The sequence below is a fragment of the Aspergillus fijiensis genome (genome assembly GCF_003184825.1).
Source record: "Aspergillus fijiensis CBS 313.89 unplaced genomic scaffold BO72scaffold_2, whole genome shotgun sequence".
NCBI classification, from domain to species: Eukaryota; Fungi; Ascomycota; class Eurotiomycetes; order Eurotiales; family Aspergillaceae; genus Aspergillus; species Aspergillus fijiensis.
In genome coordinates this window covers 375,080-387,944 of record NW_024468978.1, presented here as the reverse complement: position 1 = coordinate 387,944, position 12,865 = coordinate 375,080, and the positions used below count along the sequence as shown (strand labels likewise).

At 52.9% G+C, this 12,865-nt stretch overlaps 6 protein-coding genes across 6 annotated transcripts; 2 read left to right on the top strand and 4 right to left on the bottom strand.

Annotated features, from left to right (window-relative positions):
* Positions 1–631: 631 nt before the first annotated feature.
* Positions 632–1,529, bottom strand: acpA (acyl carrier protein; the record flags this gene model as incomplete). Its single annotated transcript, XM_040942665.1, has 6 exons — positions 632–739; positions 796–834; positions 899–947; positions 1,003–1,083; positions 1,178–1,195; positions 1,311–1,529. The coding sequence occupies 6 exons, from the start codon at positions 1,527–1,529 to the stop codon at positions 732–734; spliced, it is 414 nt and encodes a 137-aa protein (XP_040806394.1). The 3' UTR covers positions 632–731.
* A 435-nt stretch (positions 1,530–1,964) lies between these two features.
* On the top strand, positions 1,965–2,897 carry BO72DRAFT_454638 (NuoI/complex I 23 kDa subunit family protein; the record flags this gene model as incomplete). Its single annotated transcript, XM_040946194.1, has 3 exons — positions 1,965–2,242; positions 2,429–2,694; positions 2,767–2,897. 3 exons carry the CDS (start codon positions 1,965–1,967, stop codon positions 2,895–2,897), a joined length of 675 nt encoding a protein of 224 aa, XP_040806393.1.
* An 817-nt stretch (positions 2,898–3,714) lies between these two features.
* BO72DRAFT_443838 (putative 60S ribosome biogenesis protein Rrp14) lies at positions 3,715–5,800 on the bottom strand. Its single transcript, XM_040943675.1, has one exon. The coding sequence runs from the start codon at positions 5,478–5,480 to the stop codon at positions 4,056–4,058; it is 1,425 nt and encodes a 474-aa protein (XP_040806392.1). The 5' UTR covers positions 5,481–5,800; the 3' UTR covers positions 3,715–4,055.
* Positions 5,801–6,506: 706 nt separating this feature from the next.
* Positions 6,507–7,295, bottom strand: BO72DRAFT_367458 (putative phosphoglycerate mutase family protein; the record flags this gene model as incomplete). Its single annotated transcript, XM_040940841.1, has 3 exons — positions 6,507–6,621; positions 6,725–6,947; positions 7,043–7,295. 3 exons carry the CDS (start codon positions 7,293–7,295, stop codon positions 6,507–6,509), a joined length of 591 nt encoding a protein of 196 aa, XP_040806391.1.
* A 2,938-nt stretch (positions 7,296–10,233) lies between these two features.
* Positions 10,234–11,345, top strand: hel10 (putative high expression lethality protein Hel10). Its single transcript, XM_040947239.1, has 2 exons — positions 10,234–10,649; positions 10,732–11,345. Exons 1-2 carry the CDS (start codon positions 10,345–10,347, stop codon positions 11,036–11,038), a joined length of 612 nt encoding a protein of 203 aa, XP_040806390.1. The 5' UTR covers positions 10,234–10,344; the 3' UTR covers positions 11,039–11,345.
* Positions 11,346–11,469: 124 nt separating this feature from the next.
* On the bottom strand, positions 11,470–12,397 carry BO72DRAFT_443834 (uncharacterized protein). Its single transcript, XM_040943674.1, has one exon. The coding sequence runs from the start codon at positions 12,255–12,257 to the stop codon at positions 11,688–11,690; it is 570 nt and encodes a 189-aa protein (XP_040806389.1). The 5' UTR covers positions 12,258–12,397; the 3' UTR covers positions 11,470–11,687.
* Positions 12,398–12,865: the final 468 nt, after the last annotated feature.

Sequence of the window (12,865 nt, the reverse complement as noted above, 5' to 3'; positions counted from 1 at the left end):
ATTTCACTGGGTACTTTCTTAAAGACTATCTGGCGCTTCGTGGTGTCCGGCCATCAGCTCTTGTCGCGGCTGCTTTTAGTGTTGCTCCTCCGGTGACGGAATTGCCCGCAACGCTTTGGACAATCGGCCTGTCTTCACTTCCTCAACAATGACCTTGGCACTTATACACATTCAATTGATGATATGACACATTGCAGTTTCAGAATAAAGACCTGTCCAGCTATAAGATCTGCCTTGCGAAGACAACTAGCACGTCCACCGTGTCGGTCTCCTTCGACATTCTCAATATCGCCTCATCTCCCCGGATCGCATCATATCAGATTAAAATTACCTCTCAATATGGAGAATGACTCTAACCTGTCTTTGTTCTCGACGTTCTACAGCTCTCGGTGGTTTTCGCTCGTCATATACAGCTTTGAGCCAGGTTCAATGACAACTTTTCACTTCTCGCTCGACTCAAGATTAAGGGCGATCCTGAGATCATTTACACGCGCTACGCGACGAAGACCCAACAAAGTATCGTATCGGTCAGAACGGCATTCCCAAAGGTGATATACACGATATAGTAGAGTATGAAAGAGCACAGGCATGTATCAGCATACAGGGTAGCATCCCCAGCTACCCGGAGTCTCCGCAGTGGCGAGTTTCCTGTAGATGCACGCCATCATCCCCTTTCGATTTCTTCTATTCTAATCCTCCAACAACTTCCCGGTTCCTCATTACGCGGGTATTCAGTGAGCTGCAGACATGTTAGTCGCAAGCTCTGCGATAATGATAATAAGAGGGGTAACTCACCATCGGGCTGGGCAAGGATGTACTCAACAGCCTTGTCGACTGTAGCGGAAGGCGATCAGTTCTCGATTCCGGGGAATTCTCTTCGATTTTTGTAGTGACTTACCGCTGTGGATGGAGTCGGCCTCCTTGTCGGGGATCTCAATGCTGAATTCCTGCAGGCATGTCAGTAAGCGCGCGTCGAGGCGAACTAGATGCGGCAAGCCGTACCTCCTCGATGGCCATGACGACCTCAACGGTATCCAAGCTGTCCAGACCAAGATCGTTCGTGAAGTGAGAAGCGGCGTTGATCTACCAGGTTATATATCGTTAAAAACATGGACCTTTTACCGAGGGATTTTCGCCGGAAGCCGGAGCCCAGCGGGGATCGACTCGAATCACTAACCTTGCTGGCGTCGGAAACCTGAAGCGCATTGAATCAAGATACGTCAGTTCATGTCATTTGGATAAATCTCGGCGATGCGAAACAACAAGCTGATAGACCTGCATCCGCCGCCTTGGAATGTTACTTGACGCACCTTGTCGAAGTTCTTCAACAGGTTGACAATGCGGCCCTCGACCTCCTCCTTTTTGAGACCGGCAGGAGCGGAGTAGAGACGGACACCCTGGTAGGCGGAGCGAGGAGCGAATTGAGCCGGGCGAGCGACAGCAGAGCTACGGATCTGGAAGGGAGCCGAAGTCTTGACGGCACGAGGGACAGAGGTCCGGAGGGAGCGGACGACAGCGGAGCGGAACATGGTGAATTATGTGAGAGTACCCGAATGGGAATAATTAGGAAGAAAGAAGTGTGGGGGTGGGGGGGGAAGGGAGGAGGGAGAATGGAGAAGAGGTTGATTGAAAGTGATAGGAATAGCAGATGGAGGAGGGAGTGAGTGAACTCTGGGCTGGGTTGAGATGGAGACTGAATAAGTCGATGGTTTCTGTTGCGGCTCGGAGCAGCAAAATCCTGCCGCCGGCCAATCAACGGGAAGGAGAAAGCCATGACCTAAGCCCAATTCATTTTGGAAGAGTGCAAACTGAACCAAAACTGACTGACTGAACTGGAACTTGCTGGGAAGGCACGGTGACCACCACCACATTTGAACCTCCCTCCTTCAATTCCAGACTCCTCCTCTCCTCTCCCCCCTCATCCTATCCACCCCCCACCCCCCAAAGGATAATTCCTACTCGCCATGGCCTCCACAAAGTCTGTCGCCAGGCTTCTGGCCTATTCCCGCCCATCGCCTTTCGCTCTCCGTCCTACCCCCATCGGCTCCATCGCAAACTTCTCCTCCTCAGTCGCCCGCGCAGCTACGCCAGCTGGTCCTCCCCAACCGGGCTTCCGCTTGCCTCCTCCGCAGAAATGGGACCAGTCCACTGAGTCTGCCCTCGACAAGGCCACCAAGTACTTCCTCATGGCCGAGCTGATGCGCGGCATGTACGTCGTGCTGGAGCAGTTCTTCAGACCTCCGTAGGTGCCACCCTGCCTTCGCAAGCTTCCCCGCTAGGCCGAACCTCGACGGTTTGGCCACTCAAGCCCGATCATATCATCCCATCATACCACGACTTTGACGTCAATTGAGCTGTTGCTCCTCCCTCTGTGGGAGCTCCCCCTCGTGGACCCGGACCATCCGCTAACGCGAAGAAACCTCGACAGTTACACCATCATGTACCCTTTCGAGAAGGGTCCCATCTCCCCTCGTTTCCGCGGTGAGCACGCCCTGCGTCGCTACCCCACCGGTGAGGAGCGGTGCATTGCCTGCAAGCTCTGTGAGGCCATCTGCCCGGCCCAGGCCATCACCATTGAAGCCGAGGAGCGTGAGGACGGAAGCCGTCGGACGACCCGTTATGATATCGATATGACCAAGTGCATCTACTGTGGCTACTGCCAGGAGAGTTGCCCCGTTGACGCTATCGTTGAGAGTGAGTTTGCCCTTCTCAGTCACTCTTGGGTCTAACCGTTGGGACGCGTGACTGACCGACCTTCACTTGCAGCCTCCAACGCTGAATACGCCACTGAGACCCGTGAGGAGCTGCTGTACAACAAGGAGAAGCTCCTTGCCAATGGTGACAAGTGGGAGCCGGAGATTGCCGCTGCCGCCAGAGCTGATGCTCCTTACCGTTAAGCCGCTTTTGGTGTTAGAAGACGATTTTAAGCCAGCATCTTCCGACATGAGGAGTTGAATCTTGACGAGAGTATGCGCTCCCATTTGTCGGAATGCTCGGGAGGCTCAAGCACTAAGAAGAAAAGGGAATGTTGTTTTCAAATTATTGAGAAAGTGGAAGGGTAGGGTGGTCTCTCCTCACGGCGGGTTGACTCGGCCGCTCTAGCCTTCCACTACCCACCTTGTACATAAACTAACGCTCGCAACCCTACCCCAACCCGATTTCTCACCTGTATTTGTCGGGCTCACTCCCAGAGGGGTGTCCTCTGCAGTTGCCCGGAAATATCCCGGCTCTGGTACTCTCTGGTCTTGTCTGCTATTGTGTGTCTCCGATGTCGAAGGATATTTACCTTATCTGCATGTCTCGATTACATGTGTCTGTTTACCTACACTGCCGTTTCAGGTTCTTTTTTTCCTAGGGATTTTCAAATCGAAGAAGTATTCTTTTTTCCTTTGTTCTAGACAGAAGAAAGAAACCATACAGAGGAGGATCAGTCAGTCATTCCTGAATGGGAAACCAGATTGTATCAAATTTGTATCAACAAATGTGTTTCGAAGAAGTATAGGAAACGCTGCCTATGCACATATGCACATAACTTTGGAGGACAAGAATGAACAAAGAAATGAGTAAATGAATAAAAAAAATCCCCCCAGATTTTAAAATGTTAATGAACTCCCCGAACACCATATCTCCAAATGATGACCCGCACTCAACAACACACAACCCATTCCCTTTTTTAAGATAACTTTTTTGAAAAAAAAAAAAGAAAAGAAAGCACACACATCTCTCTGCTTTGTCTCTCTTTTTAGGTTTTTGATGATGATGATGATGATTCGTCCTTGCTCCTCCCGTCTCCTGTTTGTATTCGAGAAATCGAAGGAGTAGGTAAGGTATCGCGTTGTGGTGGTGGGTAGGGTAGGGTGGAAGGTAGATGGTATTACATACTGAGGAACGAACGACGACGGATCATCACCGGGGAGAATCACCGCTCAGTCAGGGTATGGAGGATAGTAAAGGAGGGAGGGCGAGAGGGAAATGGAAATGGTAAGAAGATGGGAGGGTCGGAGAAGAAAGGGCAAAGGCGAAGCTGAGCTGAGGACTACCTAAGTCCAGTTCACTTATTTCTTCTTCCCACCGCCACCACCAGCCTTGGCCTTGAAGCTACCTTCGAAGCCCGGTCTGGCCTTCTTCTTGCCTCCGCCAGCGGCGGGCTTCTTCTTGCCCTTGTTGCCTCCCTTCTCCTCGCGGCGCTTGCGGAGGTTCTCCTCGCGCTTCTGCTGGCGCATGTCCTTGCCGTGCTTGACGGCGTCGATCCGCTCCCGCCACTCGCGTTCGGACTTCTTCTTGGCCGTCTCCTTGCGCTTGAGAGCCTTCTTCAGCAGCGAGGTATCGTCGCGGACCCGCTCGCCGTGGGCACGCTTCTTCGCGTTCAGCCACATGTCCTTCTCCTCGATGTCGGCCCGCCGCTCATCGTCCATGGAGGCCAGCCGGGCCTTCTTGGCTTCGACAGCCTTGAGGGCGGCGGCTGGGTCGTGGTGAGCACCCTGCCGCTTGGGCTGATCGCGGACGTTCTGGAGAGTGGGATCGGCGTGCTGGCCGTCGCCGAAGACGACCCGACCAAAGGAGTAGTTGGCGTTGCTGGAAGAGCCAACCGAGTCTGCAGGGGAGCGAGGAGAGGCGAGAAGGGAGCCGGATCCGCCGGGAGAGAAGCGGCGGGCCATGGCCTCGTCCTTCAGCCGTTGTTCCTCCTCGCGGGCCTTCTGACGCAGCTCCTTCTTGTGCGCTTTGCGCTGCTCGGCTTTTTGTCGGCGCGCCTCGATGAGCTCTTGGCGGTTGCGGGCGGGCTTGCCATTCAATCCATCGGCGTGACGAGCAGCCCGGAGCTCGTCCAGACGCTTCTGAAGCCGCTGTTTCAACTGTTCGGAAGTGGCCTTGAGGGGCTTGAGGTCGTTGGAGGTGGAGGACTTGGGGGCATCGGTCGAGGGGGCGACGGAGGAGATGGAAGAGCTGCCGGACTGGGGATTGGACGCATCAAAGCCAGAGGAATTGGGAGTCGATGCAGAAGAGGACTCGGGTTCTACGTTGAACTCGAGTGAGAGTCCCTCCTCGGGAACAACGCCCTCGGCAGCGTCGCTCTCATCGCTGTCCTCAGCCTCAACTTCGTTGTCATCATTTTTGCTGGCAGGGGCGGACTCTGATTCTTGCGCAACCTCGGCGGTAGGTGTTTGGTCCTGCTTAGATTTTTGCTCAACCTCCTTCGCCTTCCTGGCAGCATCCTTGGCCTTCTTCTTCTCCTTCTGGTTGGCCTTCTTCTGTGCCTTCTTCTCTTCCTTCAATTTTCTGCGCGCTTCGGCGGCCTCGTTCGACTTGGCCTGGGCATCCGGGTTTGCCGAGTCTTCGGTCTGTTTTTGCTTCTTGGACTTTGCGTCACCACGTTTCAGACCTTCTCTGGGCTGCTCGGAGCCAAGTTCTCCGTCCTCAGACGCGGCGTCTTCTCCAGCTTGCTCTTCGTTGCGCTTGCGCTTACGTGCCTTCTCGTCCATCACATCCTTGGCCGTCTTGACATTATCGGGGTCCAACTTGGCCCGCTTGGCTTCGCGAGCTTGCTCCTTGGTCTGCTTTTTCCGCTGCCATTGGTCCTAATCAAGGGATTGCGGTCAGCCACGTCCTTGAGCAGCGGCTGGATAGTTCTGGGGAGTGGGGGCAAGGGAGAAGAGAGTAGGAGAGGAGACGGAGGACAGGAGGGGTTTTTTTTGCTTTGAGCAGAAAAGGAGAAACCAAGGTGAGAACGTACACTGCCATCTTCACCATAGTAGTTCTTTGCCGGGATTAGCGACAACAGACCATCGAAGGCCTGGGCGTGGTCTCGCAGCCGTTCCTGATGAGAAGAAAAAAAAATGTCAATCTCAGAATCAGGCACACAGCAGTGCAGTGCAGTGCACGGGGCAACACACCTCGATGTCATCCATTTCTGCAAGAGACAAAAAAGAAAAAGAAACCAGCAGGCCTGTCCAAGAACACAAAAGGACTCGAGAAGCAAATACCAGGGCCGGAATTGGAGGTTGATGGGTCTAATGGGCAACGCTCGGGGTCAAAGTAACGAAAGCCGCGATACCATGAAAAAATTGGGTGAGTAGGTTGAAATCTTGGCATTGCTCCTTCTCCGCTCGGCTGTTCACCGCCTTCACCGCCTGCGCACACAAGAGAATTATTCCAGTACGGGGTCGGTCGGCCTTATCCCCGTCAACTGGTAAGTCCGGGATGTCACTGGAAGTATGGTCCACGTGCCCCCCTACTCTATTATATGATCTGGACTAAGATGTGATCTGATCGGCGCTGTTAAACTACACAGCAATAAAATCAATCAATAAATGACGACAAATGCAGAGTGAACCCTCAGGCTGTGATCCAAGACGGTATCCGTCGTATATTTCAGTTATATCATCTCTGAGAACCTATTACTCCGATGTTACTCGGTGATACATCTCGAATCTACATCACTGGTATATATCCACCCCGCAACGGGCCTACTATCCAACAGGAGCCAATTACCTCGACACTACCAGCCTCTAAAGCTCCAAGAATGCCGAGTCGAATCCCTTATCATCTAAACCAACACAATTCTCACTCTCAATCGAGGTAATGTTATCAAACGGCCAAGGAATAGTCCAAATCAAATCGAACCTAATCGAGCCCTCGAAATATCAGCCACCATCCACACCTGAACGTCACGAGGCGCAACTATTCCTTTTCCATTCCCAGATAGTATACGAGGGAGAGTACTCACCGCTCCTCGGGATAAACAGGTGGGTCATCCGAGCCCAAGGCGCTGACGATATTCGCCATCTTTCCATGCCGCCATGAAATCAGGATATTGCCGGGGCCCCGATAGTGACGAATTTTTCGCGCCACGCACTTCGCGTCATTGCGCTTGCAGGAGGTGTCGATCGGCAGAGACAGGTCGTGGGCGAGGGGGAGGACGGTTTCGTAGGAGCGACGGTGTTGGCCGACTATGTAGTATTGGTGTCAGTGTCAACGCTTTGCGATCAAAAGACAATCCAAAAGAGGAAGATAGGGCAAGGGCTGCTGTCTGGAGGTTCCTTACGAGAGTTGATATGTGGTGCCATTATATATCCGATATCATATGGCGAGTCGGCGCCAAAGACGGAACGGAGACATTCTGCGCGCTTGAAGCCGTCGGCGTTAAGACCGCTGTCGCTGGGATCCGGGGGCTTCTCCCCATGACGGATCAGGTAGACGGTTGGCTTCGTCGGTTGGGATGATGGAATGGAGGCACCCAGGGTCAGAGTGGATGCGGTGAGAAGGTATAGAATATTGCTAAGCTGAGAGGCGATCATCTTGATATATATAGTGTGTGACAGGTGATAGCCGTGATCACAGCTACCGGGTCATTTCTAGTGCTTTTATATCTCGAATCTATGGTGTCTTCTCATCGAGGGAGAGAGTATGTCCGCTTGCGCATCGCGGCGTTCGGGAGAGTCGTCAGGGCCTCGGGATCTATATGTACGTCGGCCGAGTATTCAATCAACCAGGTGAGGAGGGTACGCGTGGAGATTTAAATATGGAGCAAGCAAGCAAGCTGAGGGATGGTCGATCATAAAACACACTATCGATCGACGCAATGCATATGGGGAGGGATGGGGGGAGGGCAGCAGGGCAGCAGGCGACCAGGCTGCTGCATAACGCAACACGGCTGCTGAGCCTATTCTTTGCTGCTATGAGCGAATTTTTCGTGACCAGTAGACTGGAAAAATCATCTGTTACTCGAGATAAAGAGTCCACTGAGATGGACCCTCTCGATCTCGTGCAACATGGAAGCTTTGACGCTGATTGGGACGTCCGGTCGGTCAGGCGACGATCCATGGAGCCCAGCTGAGGGTTTCTCGGGGCAGAATTCATAACCTTAAAAAAGGTCGATCTGCGGTGAGTTTGTCCCTTCCCAGTCGGATGATGTGAATTGGCCTGCTGTTTTGATTCTGCTTTTTTTTTTTTTTTTTTTTTCAAGCCATGAGTGAGGACCGTGAGGGCTCTGTCATGGAACTTTGTAGGAAGCTGAGATGTGGATACACCGTAGCAGTTATCTTTAGTCGGGGGGATATGCTTTGGAAGGAAAAGCTTGATGAGCAGGATCTTGCAACACGGCTATCAAGAAGTCATTACCCTTGCATTCTGCCTTGCACTGCTGACTGGTGCTATCTGTGGAGATTGAGAACATCGTTTGTGGTGTGCCGCATGCAAGGCAAGTCCTGAGGCGGCATCATCGAGGGGCTGCAGATCTACTTATACATGCCGTAGGTTTGTATGTACAGGTAGCTTCTCGTGAAGTGCCGTGCACTCTCCCCGCTCTCCACGAACGGACGTACCAGGCAAACTCCTGCTGCTCTGCATGAGCCTGTGAGGGAATAATTAAGCTTTCAAGTTGACTCGGACAGGTAGACACTATGAACAAGCTCGGGCTGACAGGCAGTTCCTTGGGATGGGCTCCCCGCTCCGATAAATAACTTACCGCTTGTGTTGTGTTGGATTGGGTCCAAGTCTTGGGTCCATAGACTACCTACGTTAGTGCTGTAGCCTGGGCAGTTGTTCCTCTCTTTGATCGGGGAGATATCAACAGTTCATCCGGGACCAAGCCACTGTAGGTGGATTGGAGGTACCCCTCCCCCTCAAAAGAAAGGATGGGATGTGACCGTGGAAGGGCCAAATGCGTTGTCGATGTCAGTTTGCACTGCAGTTGCCTCGGATACTGAGCCGACAGCACGGCCCCCAATCCATCCAGGTCACCGAAAAGGGGAGGAGGTGATTGATCAGCAGGCGATATTATTCTAGAAGCACCTTCCACAAGGCTTGTGATCGCTTAGAGTACCTACTGTGTATATCCTCTCTCTTGCATCTTTCAGCTGAGGATCTCCTTTTCACCTGCTCGGCTCTAAGCCCCAATTTCCACGGTCTAAAGAGGTTGAGATCCGAGGGAAACCAGCCACAATGGGCTTTCCAGCATCTGAGTGGTCTACGTGGGACTGTTTCCTCCACTTTTCGCACGTATTCACTGCCCCCCCCCCGGTTACGTATATCTCAGCGGAAGATGTCAGACCCAAATTTCCGCTAGTGTATGCAGAAACATGTCTGCCTGTTACGTGCCGTACTGGAGGACGGTGTCTCCGACGGGATGCACACTTGAACCCCTGTTAGTAAAAATAGGACAGCGACATTTCTAATCTTCTACTTAGGGGGTTCTTGCGGAGGCTCGGCAAGCTCAAAATTGCAAGAGCACTTTCAATTCCATCTACCCGAGGATCCGGAACTGCAATCGACTAAGTTATCCGTACTCGTAGATTGAGGAGCTCATCCCGAGCCCCATGAATCGTAGTCTTGGCATTACAGGCTCGGGCTATCGGCATCACGCCATTACCCGTTGAGGCTGTGCCAAGTACACCTGCGCCACAGTGACTTCGGTATGAAGTAACTTATGCAGGAGTCGATGCCTGAATGTGCACGACGTTACCAGTCTTACCAGCCAAGATGTGTAAGGTGGGTTTTCCGTCGAAATCGGATGGCTGCATATTGAGACCAAGGATGATCGTTGCCCCAGTGGCGCATCAATGTACTGTACTGGTACCAGTGAGTGTATCATTGTGGACGTTAGGTAGCATGGGACTCGGAAAGTCACACACCGGGAGATTGGGGAAGAATCTATAGATGCCCTGGATATTGCGGCACTGTCAGGAGTACCTCACTTAGCATTGGTGATCGGTCTCAGCCCTGCGTCCATTCAACAAACACATGGCTGCAAGAGTGCACAGCCACCCCGCACCTCACCGTGGCGGGGGAGTCATCCGTACGGGTCACCGCTGTTCAGTAAACTAAAGAACAATTTTCACATATCAGACATCTCATAGACGCCGCTTACTGAACCCAGCCAGGTAATCATGTCCAGGGCTGGGGCTGGGGGCAAGGAATCGGGGCCAGTACTGTCCCGCATGGTTTTTTTTTTTAAGACCGCAGTGTGGCTCAGTCATACGGAGAGGTAACTTGTAAGATTGGCATGTTTTGCCTAGTAAATCTCGCAGGGCTTGGCATGAACGGAGAAGAGGGAAACAGTGAATTCATGGTGGGGCTCGTCCCCAGCAATTCACAGAAGGGCCAGGAAGGCCAGAAGGATCCGACTGCGCCTGCTCAGCCCTGTAGTGCCCGTAGTGCCAGATCAGCTTATCAAGTGGCCAAATCTCCCACTATAAAAACCTAAGGTGCCCCTCGTTCCCATCATCCGTCTTTCATCATACTATCCCACTTTCTCTCCTTCCTCCGACTTACAAGTCAGATAACAACAACACTTACATCACACATCCACATCGAATTACCCCTCTTCGTCTCACACACACCGACAACATGTCCGGCTACGATCAGTACAACCAGGGCCAGGGCGGCTACTACGGCCACCAGCAGGGTGGTTACCAGCAGGGTGGCTACCAACAGGGTGGTGGTTATCCTCAGCAGCAGGGCTACGGACAGCAGGGTGGCTACGACCAATACAACCAGCACAGCCAGCACGGTAGCCAGGGTGGCTCTGCCAACGACTACTATGGCTCCAGCGGACAGCAGTCTCAGTATGGTGGTGAGAGCCAGTACGGCCAGCAGCAACAGTACGGCCAGCACGGTCAGCAGCAACAGTATGGTCAGGACCAGCGTGGAGAGTAAGCTCATCCTCATCGACTTCCCATTTATAATCAAAGTACCATGGTGAACTGACATGTTCTTTTCTTTTTTTTTTTCCAGGTACAACCAGCAGGGTGCCCCTGGTGGCGCGCAGGACGGTGAACGTGGTCTCGGTGGTGCCCTCGCCGGTGGTCTGGCGGGAGGCTTTGCCGGTCACAAGGCGGATCACGGGATCCTCGGAACCATCGGTGGTGCCATTATCGGAAGTATCGCTGAAGACGCCATCAAGAAGCACAGACACAAGGAGGAGGAGCAGCAGCAGTACGGCTACCCTCCCCATGGTGGTCCCGGTGGTCCTCCTCCCGGCTCTCACCACGGTGGCGGTGGTAGCATGATGGACCAGTTCGGCAGCTTCTTCAAGAAATAGACGGCTCCTCCTCACCTTAGACCGTTCTTGATCTCATGACCTTGCTGCTTCATTCCATATGACTGAGCCTTTTATTTATTTGTTGCCCTTTTCTTTTTGTTACGGCCGGCCGGGGTATGGGAAATGAATTCGAGTCTTTTCTTCCAACAACCGTTTCTTGCGCTTAAGATTGCTCTGCTTTTCTCTGAATTATCTCCCTGAAGTGTTGATACTAGGGATTGGACTTAAACTTGATACCGATGCTGGGTCTGCCAGCATATTTTATCTATTAGTGGCTATGCTACGAAGAATCATACTGCCTTTGACCCCGCAGTTACAAGGATTTGCTTGAGAAGGAATGTAGTTGTAAGTGTAAGATAATAAGATGTTCTCATGAATGTCATAACTTCCAAGAAACCTAGATGCCGACGCGCAAAAGAGGGGTGTGAGATGGCGGGGTGAGCGTCCCTACGAGACCCGAGTCCCGACATACCCAACCCCGCCTTTAGATTTCATGCATTTCCAGGAGGACAGGTGAGATGAACTACAGCACCCATTGGCCACCCTGGGCTTACTGAGTCATGCGATGATGAGCTGTCCCAGCAAGTAGGAGGGGCTTGCATTTGGCTCGTTGGCATCTGACACACCGGGAATGAATGGGTGGGTGCATTTACGTTGCCATGCTTCGGCGTTCCCAGCGCCTCTCAATCCTGCGTCTCTCAGCACGGCCCGGAACCCTCACCGCACCTCGCCCGTGTCTGGCGAGGATCTCGTGCAGACCCAGCAACGTCTCTACGTAGGGGAAACCGGAATGGGTGATGCTCGCCAACAGCTCGATCAGGGCCTCATCCTCCTCCTCATGGAAGGTCGCCTTCCCCCCGAGTTTGAACTGGTAGATGCCACGCACCCGATGGTCTGCGCCGTCCGTGGGGAGGACCTCGCGATAGAACCGACACCATTCCCCGGTGCTGAGCTCCCCGGCGATGGGGGCCGAGTCCGGGTTCTCGCGCCGCGCCTGCAGGAAGATGTACTTGAGCAGTTCTTCCATGCGGGCCCAGGGGACCTCCTCCAGAGGCAGGTCCCTGGGCCCAAGCAGGTAGAACATCGTCGTGCAGGGCGTCTCCCTCGCGCCTACTTGGTACGTGATCTGGCACTGGCGGTCATACAAGCAGCCGAGCGGGCGTCCGCCTTCGGGGTTGCAGCCCCCTGGGTATAGCGAGATCTCCCCGGGTTGGATCATCCTGTGCGCAGGTTTGGACTGGGGGGATGGTTGATGTTGTATGGGCGGTATATGAAGAGAGCGTGCAGTACACAGGTTGATCGAATTATAAGAAGAATGAATCTATGTTTTCCCGCCTGGGAATGCCAAATTGCAAAGCGTGACATATTTATACCTAGATTGTCCGAGTATTCTTAGAATCACAATGTCTTTATGTGTGAGCTCTTTGACTGCAGCAAGATAAAGGAGAGTGTCCTTTATTGACTAGATTGCTGGAACTGATAGTCCCGGTTCCTGAATATAATCCTATGGTCTTAGCATCGCAAGTGATTGTTTTGCCATCAAGCGTCCTTTGTTCTGGTCCCTCCAGTCTGTCACCCGGTTCCTGCTGAAGCCACCAGTCTAGCAGTGTCTATTCCTGTCCGGGACAGTGCTCTTTCCGGGCTGTCAGAGGAAGATAGGCTCTCTTGTTCGACTGAATGTCCATGTAGATCCACTATGCCTGAGAAGGGTTGTATGGGATAGACGTTGATGAAATAGCCCTCCACGACATGGAGGGAAAGAAGTTGTGAGACAAATGCTTCATACTTCATACATCGGATGGATCATGCATTGTCGCCCTGAGGCAA

What these genes read in the sequence shown, in the direction of transcription:
- BO72DRAFT_443838 (XM_040943675.1), bottom strand. Translation starts at nt 5,480, where the DNA reads ATGGACGAGAAGGCACGTAAGCGCAAGCGCAACGAAGAGCAAGCTGGA.
- BO72DRAFT_443834 (XM_040943674.1), bottom strand. Translation starts at nt 12,257, where the DNA reads ATGATCCAACCCGGGGAGATCTCGCTATACCCAGGGGGCTGCAACCCC.
- hel10 (XM_040947239.1), top strand. Translation starts at nt 10,345, where the DNA reads ATGTCCGGCTACGATCAGTACAACCAGGGCCAGGGCGGCTACTACGGC. An exon ending in GGTCAGGACCAGCGTGGAGA is followed by an intron (nt 10,650 to 10,731) that starts GTAAGCTCATCC and finishes TTTTTTTTCCAG; the next exon opens with GTACAACCAGCAGGGTGCCC.